Source organism: Lethenteron reissneri, chromosome 5 (genome assembly GCF_015708825.2).
Source record: "Lethenteron reissneri isolate LAM-NWPU_2019-01 chromosome 5, ASM1570882v1, whole genome shotgun sequence".
NCBI lineage: Eukaryota > Metazoa > Chordata > Hyperoartia > Petromyzontiformes > Petromyzontidae > Lethenteron > Lethenteron reissneri.
In genome coordinates, this window is record NC_083783.1 from 669,747 (window position 1) to 685,234 (window position 15,488).

Below are 15,488 nucleotides of genomic sequence, written 5' to 3' on the forward strand. Positions count from 1 at the left end.
ATTGGTGAGACCGTTTGGACCATTATTAGAAAATGTCCAAGCACCTCAAGAAAAAAAACCCACCGGATCCTCCGTCGAATGAAGATGACGAGGCGGACGAGGACGAGCTGCTGGGAGCCACGGGTCCTCTGCCGCCGTCTGCCGATCTCTCCGACGCCGCGCATCGACGACAGGCCGGCGAGGAGGCGTCTCCGGCTGGGGACGAGGGGTGGCGTCGGGTGGTGGAGCAGATAGAGTCGCTCCGTGCGATCCTGCTAAATCTTGCAACGGCGGTCGCGTCATCTGCGGACCTCGGTCGGCCGCGTGGAACTCACCCAAGGGCCGATGACCAAGATCTTCAGCGGGAAACGCCGTCCGCCATTGCTCCTGCAGCGGAGGGGGAGGCCTCCATCTTGGGCGGGGCTGCTGCCACGCGGCCGCCGGACGCCATCTTTACGGAGCCGTGTGCTGCGCGGGGAGTGGGATCTGACACGCCCGAGGCCTCGGATATTCACTGCGGCCATCGCCTTCCTCAAATTAAAGAATTTGTCGCCGGGGGCGACTCGAGCGCGTTCACGTGGCGGTTCGAGTCAGCCTTCCGTCGGTGCGATGGACGGAGGCAGAAGCGCTGGAGGCTCTGCCCACACTATTGGACGACGTCTCCTTGGCAGTCGTCCGCTCCATCCCGGCGAGTAAGAAGAAGACACTGCGTGACGATTTCAAGGAAATGGCGGAGTTCGACGAGCCACCGATGGCGGCTACCAGGAAATTCATGCATCGGCGTCGAGGAGTGGAAGAATTGCCCTTGGCGTACCGTGGGGTGCTGTTGGCGCTTGCCATGGCCGCCTACAGATTCATCAGCCGATTTCCTGGATCCTCTCATCCTTTCTAGGATGATTGAGTTGTCCCAGGAACTTAACATATCATTGCCGGTGTGCGGCCACGAATGTTGACACACACGCGCGCCAGAACCAGGATGCTTACCGGTATGGGATGGTTGTGTATTCCTGGCCAGGACCCGCTGGGGGGAGGGGGCTGTGGGCAGTGTCTACGATCTCACAGAATCCCCCGCCCCACAGTGGGGAGCAGTAGAAACCGGTCTGGACCGGTTGGGCCAACGGCAGTTAGAACCCCTCTGAGGGGAGGGGGCTGGGGGAAGCTACGATCCCACAGAGCCCCGCCCCTCAGGGAAAAACAGTTTATAAAGCGGGTCCTTGAGAGCGCGGGGCAGTTCGCCTCGAGCCGAAGTCAGAAGCCGCCTGGAGAGAAGACCCTGGACCCCAAGCCACCGACGTCCTTTTAAGGGCCGGGGCTCAGTGCGGTGCCAGTGGTCGGGAGGTTAGGACCCTGAGGTTCCCTCGGCCTGATGTCCTTCTAAGGGCCAGGTCCGGACGGGCCAGTGGTCAGGGACCCACCGGACCAGCGGTGGGTCAGCCTCCCCTAGGTCTAGCCAGCCGGAGGGCTAGAGGAGTCAGAGTGACTCGGTACAATAGCCCGGAGGCTGTACCTCCATAGGTTGTGGGTGGAAGGGGCCATTACCCTTTTGTGTTAGGGTTTAAGTGTACCCTGTTATATTATAAATAAAACCGTGTTGCCTCTACGACGACTCCGTCTCCCTACAAGAACATTACACATACTGACACACACATTGCCCTACATACACATATGGACTGTGACACACAGACATGTATTTTAGATACACACACATGGATTAACACACAAATCGACTCATACACACGCATTGACTTACACACACATCGAGTGACACACACACATCGAGTGACACACACACATCTATGGACTTACACACACACATACACATCGATGTACACACACACATCGACTGACACACAAACGCACATTGACTTACACACTCAGATGGAGCCATGCACACACATAGACTAACACAAACACATGGCCTAACACATACACAGCGACTGATACGCACACAAATGGACTGACACGCACACTTGGACTGACACACACACGTCGGGCGTTGTCCGTTCGAAAAAGACAGACACACACATGGACTTAAAACACATGCATGGACCTACACGCACACACATAGACTCACACACATACATCGACGTGCACAGCAATCCCCGATGATGGCACAGCTATCAGTATCGCAGTACTACGTATGAGTAAAAAGCGTGACGTGAGCAATCGGAACAATAGAAATGCATTGAAGAAATAAGTGTCAATTAAAGAGCAGCAGTACGCACAGGTAAGTTGAGAAGCAGGATACAGTCTAGATTATAGACTGGCGGTACGCCAACTCAATGACATAAGCATTGCTACAGTTGACATACAAAGCTGGCAATACGGGCAGTAGCTGAAAAAGCAGAATACAGTGGAGATGAAAGGCTGGCAGTACACCGAGTGAAGTAAAGAAGCAGGCAACAGATTATAGACTGGCATACACTCATGATGGTCAAAAGGAAAATTAGCAGTGTAGATAATAGAGCGGCAGTGCACTGACGTTAATTAACAGCAGGCAGCAGGCCACATCACAGATTGCCAGTAGACCGTCGCAGCGTCATGAAAGCACAGCTAAAAAGAGAATATTTAGCAACCTAATAATGAAACATTTGTTTTGTGCACACAAACATTATAATTGTAAAATCTGGCAACATATTTGTTTAATAATAGTAAACAGTAATACTACAATAATACTATCTAAGCGCTGTAATAATATTAATATCTACGGACTTCATAGCAGTAACTGCACGCATCATGTTGGGGGGGGGGGGCGAAGAGGACATCACAGTGAGAAGAAATAGCCGCAGCCTCATGTGTATATTTATTGCATGTAAAACGCGTAAAAGAAAATGTCCCCCGTGAGCTCGACCAAACGCGCATGACTTGGCAGGGCCCCCCCCCACGCAATTGGCGTGAGTTGGTACAGCCAATAAATAAATATAGCAAAATCCCACTAAATCGCGAATTTAACTAATTTAAAGGTGACGGACGTTAAAAAGGAATAGCCTATTCCCATCGCGGGGCTTAGGGCGTGCCGGCCGGCAAATTTTTTTCTACATAAAGCCCACCGTTCGAGAGCCAAATCCCTCGCAAGTGCGCGTATATATAAGATTCATTATTTTTTATTTTACAAGGTAAGGCCCACTAAGCTATTTAGAAGTGACCTGGCTATCACAAATGATAGCCCAAATACTCTAAACACATTATGTTGATTCTAAATGTGGAGGGGAAAACCTGGACCCAGAGAAAAATCCACACGACCGTGGGGAGAGACGCAAACTCCAAATCTACAGGCGTCAGGGTCGGGATTGAACCCACGCCTTCCTGTATACCAGGCAAGGTAGTTAACATCTCGCCACCGTGACGCCCACTTCAGGCATGACCTGAAAACTAATTCAATGTCCACAGCGCTGACGAGAAAGGCACTGCCCATTAAAAGATACACTTCTAGCATGATTTTGCATTTGTGGCAAAAATTGCTTTTTGTTGTTACACGTTACATGCATCGCCACACACCGTACAACAATCACGAGCGGAGCACGGTCTGACCCAAGGGCCAAAACATGTGCAAGAGACGTAAATTGCATGCTGGGGCCCGGCGAGCTCTTTACCTGCTGCACGTAGAAGTCGCTGGGACTGTTTATGTGGCTTAACATGAGGCAGAACCACGTGAGGGGCTGGAGCTTGCTGGGTGGAATGAAGGCTGGATAACGACCGGGCCTGTGGACTGGCATGGAGAGTGGTGCGGATTGGCACCGGAACCTGCGCGCAACAATAATAAATAATACCACACACATAAAGAGGTTTTTTGGTTTTGATCGCAATCTAACCCAAAAAAACTATCTATAAGGCAATTAAAGAGACGCGCATTAGCCCACGAACTGATATATAATTTGTTGTTACTTTGCTGTGCAATTTTTAATCTGCACCATAAAATAACAAAACTCATCACATTTAATCTCCTTTTAACACGTAGTAGGCTTTCACGACCAATATTATCCATAAGGGTTTTTGGTTTTGGTTGATATGGCGTAAATTTTAATGTGTCGTTAACCCCGCCACCACCACACGACACAGCCAATTAGTTATGTTGTATGTGTTGTATTATGAAATTTTGATAAAAATAATAAAAATTAATAATTTTCCGAAAAATGCGCAAATCACATTAATTATGTTAATGTGTGTATTAACGTGCATAAATTATGATGTGTAATTATATGCATAAATTATGATAATTACGAAGATAATCGTAGTAATTTATGCGGAAGCTTGCAATTATGTTAATGTATGCAGTTATGATAATTAGGCTTAGTTTCGTTTATCCAGAGTCGTATTAATCAGGATAACACGATTATCATTGATTAAACATTTACCGATTATCCTAGTGTGTTATGTTATTTTAGGTTTCCAGTTTCATATCTCATCACAGGCTACAGTTCTCAAGAATAAGACAGTTTTGCATGGACTTGGAAGGAACACTCGATATGCTTCTGTGATAACAATTTTATTCTAACAAGCATGTGACATTCTATCATGCAGGTCAAACATGCGTCAATAATTCATGAGCAAGATTATGCAATTAACTAATATGAATGACAAAAACTTATGCATTTGCGAGATTATGCAATTACGAAATTAAATGACTAAAAACACTTCTAACAATCGTAACCTCTACCTTTCACCAGGCATCTCATTAGTTCCCCCATGTATCGATCACAACCGGCGACTGACCGAGTTTGAAAACAAGCATGACACACTTCGTATGGCGGTAATAAAAGCACTTATTATACCCCAGAGGCGAAAGTATATGTCAATAGATTCATCGGCAAGTATAAAATCCTTTTAACGAAATGTTTGAGACAAGGGTGGGTGGATGCGTGTTGTGAGAGGGAGCACTGGCTCTGTTTTAATTAATTCTTCGGCGAGACTCTATGACAAAGAAAACTGGTTTGACAAGATATTCTCTGTACTTCCTTGAGCCTGTGTGTGGAAGCGGACACGACCCTGTTCGGAGATTTCCTCACAGCCCGTGCGGATTGCAGACGCGACTTTCTCCGCAGGGAGTTGAGCGGCGGCGCTTGGCGGTCCTCGGTAGCTGACGGCGCGATGGCGCCTCTCTGCAGCTCTGACGGCGGCGCTCGTTCGGAAGACTTTGACTCTCTTTCTCCACTGCGGGATGACGAGTCGGTTTTGGTTGATGCTGGTTGATCTGGGTGTGCGTATTAAACACACGGCGCATTCGATGGCGCGGTCCTCCTCCTCACAGCCGTTCAATCAGGCTTTCTCCACTGCTTCGCGCTCTCTGCTTTGCTCGCTTGGCGATCTCCGCCTTTCCTGCGGGTTGTTCGCTGGTCGTCACTCTGACGAGGAGCGATGCTTCGTTCGTTGCAGGGTGGACGTTGGTGTCTTTGTTGGCTCGGGAGTGGTAGCTGGAGTCTCCGTCAGCTTCACTCGCAGCTCGGCGACTCAGGGTAGCGATTCTTCTCAGGTGGTGCAGACCTCGGCTTGTTGCTGCACGTCGCTACCCCGCGAACCTCGTCATTCTGGATGACGAAAAGCTTCTTCGTTGGCGGTGACGAGAGGAGATGGAGCCGACGCCCCGTGACGATCTGTGGTGGGGCCTGGGCCCTGACGATCTGGTGGGGGCTGAAGCCCCGGAGACGAGATGCTTTGAATGGATTTTGCCTTTGCTTATATCGGGAAAATCCACAAAGTTTTTTTTTGAGTTGTTCAAAAGGCTGTGTCATAAAACATTCCTGTGGGGGTGAACGCATCTGCGTCCGCGTGTGTCTGTCCGTGTGTGTTTGTCTGTATGTTTATTAGCTTTGAAGACACAGCTGTGTAATCATTCTGGAAGAAGGGGTGGGGGGGGGCCTCGCGACGGCGACACCCAAGTTATCCATTAACCAGACCGACGACTCGCGTTAGCACCGAGTTATAAATCATACTCCCTGTCTTTGTTATGAACAATATTGCCGCGAGAACCTACGCGTTAAGCGAGCTCAATGATCCCCTCCCTCGCTCTGGGCGTCATATCTTCTGTTTGTGTTGCGGGGAGACAAAGACGGTTGTTTCCGCGGTGGAAGCACCCGGCGCATGCGCTTATTTATTTATCTTCGGAGGCATGTGTTAATTTCCTTTCTGAGCCATTGTTCCAACCTTTATTGGGGCAATCTCCTGGCCCCTGGTGTGTGGGTGTGGAGATCCTCTTCGGGAAAACAAAGACGGCCGTGAGTTGCTCGCCTCTCATGGAGCATCGCGTCTAGTTAATTGTGAGAGACTTCTTCGCCCTTAATTCTGTACTTATTATTTGACTTCTTGTGATTATTTAATCTGATATCCCGGGCTAGGAATTTTTGTTTGGAGCGACCCTGATGCCATAATTATTCTTTGATGCTTCGGCCCGGCCGCGTAGAAACTACCAAGTGTACATAATGTCCGTATGGAATTAATACATGAGGATTCAAACCCGTCTGTGTTTTTTTTGTTGTCGATGCTATTTTCTTTGTTAAGAATATAATTATACCTTTCTCCCTGGTGCCTGGTTTTTTTTTATAAGGCTTTTTAACGAAAGAATGTCATCCTAACCCCCCGCCTGCAATTCTCCCCTCCCTTGTTCCTCTTGTGTGAAATTCGGGGAGTTTTTATGACCTTGATTGCCCTCTTTCATGCCCTCTTTCCTTTGAAATGAGGTATGCGCGCATCTGTGGAAGTGTGGGAGCGTGTTCGTTCCCACGTTGCCCCGTGTCTATTAAAAAACAATATTATATATGTTGGCAGAATAATTCTTAATGAAAATCATAAAATAAAATAAAACATAAAAAGGGGGTAAAGACACAACAGTTACTATAAGAATAGGTTTTTCCCCCTTTTCTGGCAACAAAACTGAAACCTTTTTACAAGGAATCATGTCTGCATTAACCACATTACTTGTGGTCAGAATGCAAACAAAAAAACTCTGATAATATATGCATTGTCCTTGAAACTGATTGGTCCACACCAGACAGCTTTCTATTGAGCTTCTTCTCAAACGGTGCTTGACCAGAGGACACTAAATGCGGACAGCGCAAAGACAATGCACTACCAAAGTAATGAGGGCTTGGGGTAAGCATCTATATCAGGGGTCGGGAACCTTTTTGACTGGGAAAGCCATAAAAGCCAAATATTTCTAAATATATTTCATTGAGAGCCATATAGTATTTTTAACGTATAATACATTAAATATGTCTTACTTTTAATGCGACTTCTGGTGCTGCATGGTTTTGCTGATGGCCTTGTAGTCTGGTTCATACGTGGTGAGGTTGAGCTTCATGCAGGCGTTGAGGCTTCCATCAGTTAAACGTGAGCATAGGTTGGTCTTAATGTTCCTCATATGCGAGAATGAATGCTCACATGCATATGTAGAGCCAAACATGGTCATTACGGCAATACTCACACGCTGCATTGTGTGGTATGTGTAGTGGGTTCAATTTAGGCGCACACACTTCTTGGGAGGCAACACTCATTTATTAATTAACACAACGTTTACTCAACAGTTACTCTTACTCTACACATAGGGTGGTGACCACCGACCTACACTAGCTAACACACAATTGTATTTTAGTCTCTCTCCAGCGTGACCCAGCCAGGTGGCTGCTGGCAGTCCGCTCACTGTAGGTCTTCTCTTCTGGCATCTTCACGAGGTGTCTTCATTCTTCTCAGGAACAGCCCTGCTCTGCCTTCACACCACGCTTATATCTCGTCTCTCTGGCGTGGCCGGCTCCGCCCAGGCCACGCCTCACTTCCCAGGCCACGTCTCACTTCCCAGGCCACGCCTCACTTCCCCCACCTCTGGGAAGGTCCGGATCCCTCCAGCACGTGACCCCCCAGGCACCCCCTTGGGGCCCCCAGCCCTCGTACGGGCCAACACAGTAGTGACCGTTCTGTCACTACATCACCCCCCCCTGTATAAAGACACAGCCGTCCCCGGCTGTAACACAACTGTGAACATCGAAAAGGTGTGCCTCCGAACCAGCAACATCAATAAATGACCGGCGACCGATAAGAAATACAATCACGTAATATATACAGAATCGACGAGGGTAAAAGGGAACCGCATAGAAAACGGGGAATTAACAACAAATATACATGAAAACTGGCTAACCCACTTACGCTACAGCACAGCCCCCCCATCGTTAGAATCACGCATGCAATGACAGTCACCCGTTAGCACCCCCCCGCCTTTCCGACGTGGCGTCACAACCAGTAGCACGCGTCGGCCATATCGGGGGGGGAATTTCCATGTTACCACCCCACCGCCTTTCCGACGTGGCGTCACAACCAGTAGCACGCGTCGGCCATATCGGGGGGGGGGATTTCCATGTTACCCCCCCACCGCCTTTCCGACGCGGCGTCACAACCAGTAGCACACGTCGGCCATATCGGTGGGATTTTAACCCAGTCTCTCTCCAAGACTCGCATCGCAGCATATAGCTGTACCGACCGAGCTGAGATGACCCAGTCTCTCTCCCAGACTCGCATCGCAGCATATAGCTGTACCGACCGAGCTGAGACGACCCATCGTTCACTCACTGCACAACATGCACCCTAACAACTGAGGGAAACAGTCTCAACGTAACAGGCCAACTCCACCCGAACCTTACGAATCTCCAGCCCACTGTTTCAACGCGCCTCAGAGGGTCTCAACCTCCGAGCCGTCAGGTCAAGCTGTCAGCCATAGCATGACGGGACCACCCTCCCTGAGCCATGTGAGCGCACAGCCCACAAGGCTAGACAAGCCACAGAGTGTCTCGCTCTCCGGGCTGTCAGGTCAAGCCGTCAGCCATTGCATGACGGGACCACACACTCCGAGCCATGTGAGCACACAGCCCACTAGGCTAGACATACCACGGAGTGTTTCAAGCTCCGGGCTGTCAGGTCAAGCCGTCAGCCATTGCATGACGGGACCACACACTCCGAGCCATGTGAGCACACAGCCCACTAGGCTAGACATACCACGGAGTGTTTCGCTCTCCGGGCTGTCAGGTCAAGCCGTCAGCCATTGCATGACGGGACCACACTCTCCGAGCCATGTGAGCGCACAGCCCACTAGGCTAGACATGCCACGGAGTGTTTCAATCTCCGGGCTGTCAGGTCAAGCCGTCAGCCATAGCATGACGGGACCACAACGTTCATGTTAGACACGCAACACTCACTGGGCCATCCTGGTCAGGACCTGCGCCCCAAGATAGTGACAGCCAGCAGCACAATTCCAAATCCCTGGCAGCATGTCACCATCGCAATTTAACACCATCACAACACATACAATTTGAATTATGATCCCCCACAGAACTAATCCAATGCCGAACAGGTACGCACAATTTTTTTTTTTTTGACGATCCCGAATATTCAATGGTCACAACAATACACCTCACATCCCGTATCCGTACACATCATCTCCGAGACTCGCATTGCAGCAATGCAGCTGTACCAACCGAGTGGAGAGAGCAATGCAATTTGACGGCAATTAACGGAAACGCACCCCCGATCCATGTAGAACACAAGGAGCATTCCCGCACAAAAGACATCATCTGTGCAACAACGGACAGGAACCAACCAGTGAGTTTGAAACAAACCGAACCTGTCACTTCAAAATCCCCTTCAACATTAACCATGGGACTCAGGGCATTCGAATTTTGAGAGAAAAAAACTGTACACAAACCCCAAGAATCGCCGAATTGATTAATACAGTATATGCAGTATACGAAGTTCGTACAGTCAATCATTTGGCACAATGCACCATCCAGTCCCCACATGGCAACACACACAATCAATACTCCAGACAATCCGTACATAGTAAATAATCACAAGCAAGTACCCAACATTCCATACACTGTTAACAATGACGATCAAAGTTTCTGACAGTTGCAAGTGACAATCACGAGCGAAACTCCATACAGTATACACAATAACAATGGTGATTTCGCAACACAACGATGTAACAACACGAGTCATTAACACGGCAACATACAGGATATCCACGGAACTCGGGACACCAACAACGAATTAATCATTAACTACACGCAGAAGATACCGATCTCGACGCCGTAATTAACAACAAACACTGGTCGCCGCGTCAATTTCTCACGCACACAACCGGACGAACACGCTCCGCAACCCAGCGAGTAAAAAAAACACACGATCGCAACCCGGCACACGCAAGATGGGTGAAAATTTTTATTATTTTTCTTGGGGCCGGGTGCTTGTCATGTCATGACTCGCCTTGAAAACTGTGCATAGCAGAGGGCGGCAAGGTGGAGCACTGGGACGGCCCGAAGAATCTTCCATGGTGAACACGGCCTGCTCTTGCGAACGAACTCCCCCTCTGCAGGCGTTGATGTCGGCGGGAGCGGCATTTCGGCAGCAGGAGCGGCGTTTTGGCGGGAACAGCGCACCGACCCGCCGCCGAAATGGCGGGAACGGCGTTTTGGCGGGAACAGCGCCCCGACCAGCCGCCGAAATGGCGGGAACGGTGTTTTGGCGGGAACAGCGCCCCGACCAGCCGCCGAAATGGCGGGAACGGTGTTTTGGCGGGAACAGCGCCCCGACCAGCCGCCGAAATGGCGGGCCCACCGCGTGGCCCGCATGCCCGGGCCTCCCCCGCCAGCCCCCCGCAGCGACGATGGTGTCCTCTCGCCGCGGCTCCATCGCTCCGTTCCCGATGGCGGCGAAGCAGCAGTGCGATGCAAGTCCCACCGCTCCGCGTGCAGCGCCATCTCTCTCTCTCTGTCACCGGGGCTGCCATCCCCGGGGCTGTCCGAAGGACGGTCGTCACACCATCCCCGTCGTACGAAGACGTCCAGATGAGTTATGTATTTGTTTTTCGTGTGCCCATTTTACTTCCCTAGGATAACACCTAGCAATATTTATTTTTCCACAACTGACGCCAAATGTAGTGGGTTCAATTTAGGCGCACACACTTCTTGGGAGGCAACACTCATTTATTAATTAACACAACGTTTACTCAACAGTTACTCTTACTCTACACATAGGGTGGTGACCACCGACCTACACTAGCTAACACACAATTGTATTTTAGTCTCTCTCCAGCGTGACCCAGCCAGGTGGCTGCTGGCAGTCCGCTCACTGTAGGTCTTCTCTTCTGGCATCTTCACGAGGTGTCTTCATTCTTCTCAGGAACAGCCCTGCTCTGCCTTCACACCACGCTTATATCTCGTCTCTCTGGCGTGGCCGGCTCCGCCCAGGCCACGCCTCACTTCCCAGGCCACGCCTCACTTCCCAGGCCACGCCTCACTTCCCCCACCTCTGGGAAGGTCCGGATCCCTCCAGCACGTGACCCCCCAGGCACCCCCTTGGGGCCCCCAGCCCTCGTACGGGCCAACACAGTAGTGACCGTTCTGTCACTACATATGTAACAGGAAGCTCGTTCCAAGTTTTAAGAATCAGCTGGTCTTCAGGTTGAAGATTTTTCATTTCTGTCCACTTGTGTTCCTTCGCCAGCTCTGCTCGCTGTCGCGCAAGACTTTCCAACTCTCAATTAAGTGACTTGAACTTACTCATCCACATATCTGATGCCTTCAGGTCAGCAACTTCCAGCTCAAAGTCTCCGATAGAGACCCCCGGGGATGCATGTCAGGTCGACTTTGTCCACTGCACACCCATGTGGATGAGTGATGAACTTGAAAAGACCAGTGCGCGCATGAAATTCTCCAAAACGTGCTTTGAATGACTGCAGGAGATTGGACGTAAAGCCAGCTAGCTGCTGGAGATCCAGATGGTGAGTGGAGTCACTTGCTAAGCATGCATCTCTAAATTGTCACAGTCTTTCAAAGTGCAGAAGACGACCTGTTTCAATGTCCCTGAGAAAGACTTCCAGCTTGCTTTCAAATGCAAACACTGCTTGTTGAAGGGATGAGACTATTTCCAATACCTTGCATTTTCACATTGAGCTGGTTCAGATGGCCAGTTATGTCCACGAGATAGTGAAACTACAGGAGCCAGTCAGTGTTGTCTAGTTCAGGATGCTTGACGCCTTTCATTTCAAGAAAAGTCCGGATTTCACTCAGGCAAGCTGCAAAACGGCTGATCACCTTCCCCCTTGACAACCAACGCACGTTGCTGTGTAAAAGCAGACCGGGATAATGATTCCCAACTTCTTCGAACAGAGCTTTAAACTGGCGATCATTTAAAGCTCGGGCAACAATAAAGTTGACCACTCGAATGACCAGCGACATCACCTCACCAAGCTCCTGGCCACACGTCTGAGCGCAAAGCGTCTCCTGGTGCAGGATGCAATGAAAACTTAGGATGGCTCTCTTTTCATGTTCACGGAGAAGCGCTACAAATCCTTTGTTCTTCCCCAACATACAGGGTGCACCATCAGTACAGACAGAAATAAGTTTATCCATCGGTATTTTTTTTTTCTCTAGCAAACTCCATGAAAGACGTGAATAAATCCTCTCCTCTTGTTGTCCCTTTCATTGGCAAAACAGCCAAGCTTTCCTCACGCAGTGTGTCACCTGCACCATACCTGGCAATTATACTGAACTGAGATAGATGGCTAACGTCTGTTGACTCGTCTAACGCGAGAAAAAAGTATGTCCCGGCGTTTATGTCCTTAATTTGTTTTTCCTCGACTTGATTTGCCATCATGATGCTGCGATCGTGAACAGTTCTTACTGACAGAGGCATGTCTTTTATTCGTTTGATTACCTTGTCTTTATTTGGGAAGTCATCAAACAGTTCATTGGCCACATCAAGCATGAATGTTTTGGCATACTCGCCATCTGATTGAACAAGAATGGCTTTCCATTCCTTACTATTGCCAAAGCACCCGCAAAGCTAGCGGAATTCCCGTCACCTTGCTTGGTCCACACACGTAGTTGCTGCTGACTCGTCTGCACTCTCCGCTGTAGCTCTTCGCATGCCTTTTTCCTGCTGTCCCCCGCTGGATATTTCGATGCAAATGAAGCATGGTGCGTATCGAAGTGCCGCTTTATATTTGACCATTTCATCGATGCAATTTTATCATTGCATATTAGACATACCGCAGATCCTCTCTCCACAAATGCAAATTCCTCTGTCCACGCAGCCTGGAATGCACGGTAATCATCGTCTTTTTTTCTTTTCGCCATATTTTCCGTTACAAGGGTTGAAGCGGATAAACTAGTTGGCTATCTGATCAAATGGATTTCTTCACCTTTACAATGACCCGTGACATGCTCGCGAGCCATTGGTTCCCGACCCGACCCACGGGTCACGGGGCCCGTGACCCGTGAAATTTATCTTCAAAACTAATTTCTGTTTACTTTAAAATGACACAGTATTATTAAGCAATATCACAAGTATTTTAAAATCAGTTCCAAACTGATTTTTTTATTATTATTTTTTTTCAACTCAAAATTGTCTGGGAGCCATATGCCGTCACCGGAAGAGCCATATATGGCTCGCGAGCCATAGGTTCCCAACCACTGATCTATATCATGAGACCTCCTTTGCCAGTACCAAAATATAATAGGTTTTTCCCTTTTTTTCTGGCAACAAAACTGAAACCTTTTTACAAGGAATCATGTCTGCATTAACCACAATACTTCAGAATGCAAACAAAAAACACAGCGCAATTTGCATCGCCGCAGCTTGTGTTACACATAGACATGAAATTAACTTGCTAATCCCCCTAATCTCTCCCATCAACAGTGCTAATCTCCTATTAACACTGCTGTTGTGCGCATATGCGGGGACGATACTCTTATGCGGCGACGGAAGCTCATTTAATGCTAATTTCTCTCCCTAATCTCTCTCTCCCTAATCTCCCCCATTAACACAAATTACGTGCTTGCGTGTGGGGACGGAATTCCTTTTCAGCTCAGACCCTGCCTGCTTGACCTTCGCCACATATATAACCGCTTGTGTGTAACAGCTCTCTCGCTGTATTCTTCCTGGTTCAGCAGTTCTACTGCTGGATTGTTTTTTCCGCCAGAGGACGACCGCTTGTGTTGTGATCAAAACGTCGTGATCTATTATTTTGTATTTAATTTTTCTACCTACGTGACTTTACCGAAAGAACCAAAGAGTATGGATTCCTGCAGTCACGAGAGCTTCAAATCAAGATACAAGAACCCATGGATGACATTTAAAAATTTTATTTTAACGCTCTCTTCAGTGTGATACTTAAATATGTTATGATTGGTAGTTTGTGCTCTCCAGTTGTCAGGGTGAAAAGTGGGCAAAGTCTTGTTCAATCATGAACAGCTGGCTAAACAAACTTATTGAACATGTTTCATTCTTTGGTTCTTTCAGTTAAGTCACGTCTAAAGATAAAATAATAAATTAAAATAATAGCATATTACGACGTTTCGATTGCAACACAAGCAATCATCATCAGGCATAAAAGAAATAGCAACATAAATCTAACTAGAAAACTATAGACAGACATACAAGCAGACAGACATCACAAGGACACACAGAGAGAGGACACATATCGGCACAAAGGGAGGGGTCGTTTCTGTGACGGTCCCTTAAATATAGAGAGGGGGGGCGGGGACGGAGAGAGGGAGGGGGCAGAGAAAATTAGCATTTAATTTTAGTGTGCCTTTCTCCTAATTTTCAAGCTTGCGTGCCGTGCCACGTCGTCATCTTACTTGCGCAGCAGCAGCACGTTGCCGTCCACTCATTGATATGCTAATTTTCTCTGCCCCCTCCCTCTCTCCGTCCCCGCCCCCCCTCTCTATATTTAAGGGACCGTCACAGAAACGACCCCTCTCTTTGTGCCGATATGTGTCCTCTCTCTGTGTGTCCTTGTGATGTCGGTCTGCTTGTATGTCTGTCTATAGTTTTCTAGTTAGATTTTTGTTGCTATTTCTTTTATGCCTGATGATTGCTTGTGTTGCAATCGAAACGTCGTAATATGCTATTATTTTAATTTATTATTTTATCTTTAGACGTGACTTAACCGAAAGAACCAAAGAATAATTCCTGCAGTCACGAAAGCTCCAAAATTAAGATTGTTGAACATGGTCCCCTTTTGGCATTGTTCTGGTGGTGAGACAAGGCCATAAAGAAGGCTGTCTCTGGTGTAGGCCAATCCGTTTCAGAGACAATGCGTAGATTATCAAGACCATGTTTGTTTGCTTGTTCACCACAAGTATGGGTGGTTAATGCAGCCTTGACGCCTTGCAAAATTTTTACTGAGAAACAAACAGAGCTGCCATGTTAAAGTCACTGGCTGTGTGTGCTTACATCCCCTATAGACAAAGGGAGCTGCCATATTAAAGCCACTGTCTGTATGTGCTTACATCCCCTTTCAACTGTAACACGGGGCAGCATTCCTCAGCAATAATGACCGATTGCCATCTAACCCGTCTGTAAAACGTCCCTCTCTAGGCGCGCAACAATTTGTAATCCCCCAGAGCTTGTGAATCTACGCTATCTTAACTTTGGAGCTTTCGTGACTGCAGGAATAATTCTTTGGTTCTTTCGGTAAAGTCACGTATAAAGAAAAAATAATTAATTAAATAATAGCATACGAC

At 48.3% G+C, this 15,488-nt stretch overlaps 1 protein-coding gene across 1 annotated transcript in view; it reads right to left on the bottom strand.

Annotated features, from left to right (window-relative positions):
- LOC133352783 (uncharacterized) overlaps positions 1–15,488 on the bottom strand; it is an 83,160-nt gene that overhangs the window by 13,595 nt on the left and 54,077 nt on the right. Inside the window, exon 21 of the mRNA XM_061568663.1 lies at positions 3,573–3,723. Within this exon, the coding sequence (XP_061424647.1) occupies positions 3,573–3,723 (151 nt within the window). The remainder of the gene's footprint in view (positions 1–3,572; positions 3,724–15,488) is intronic.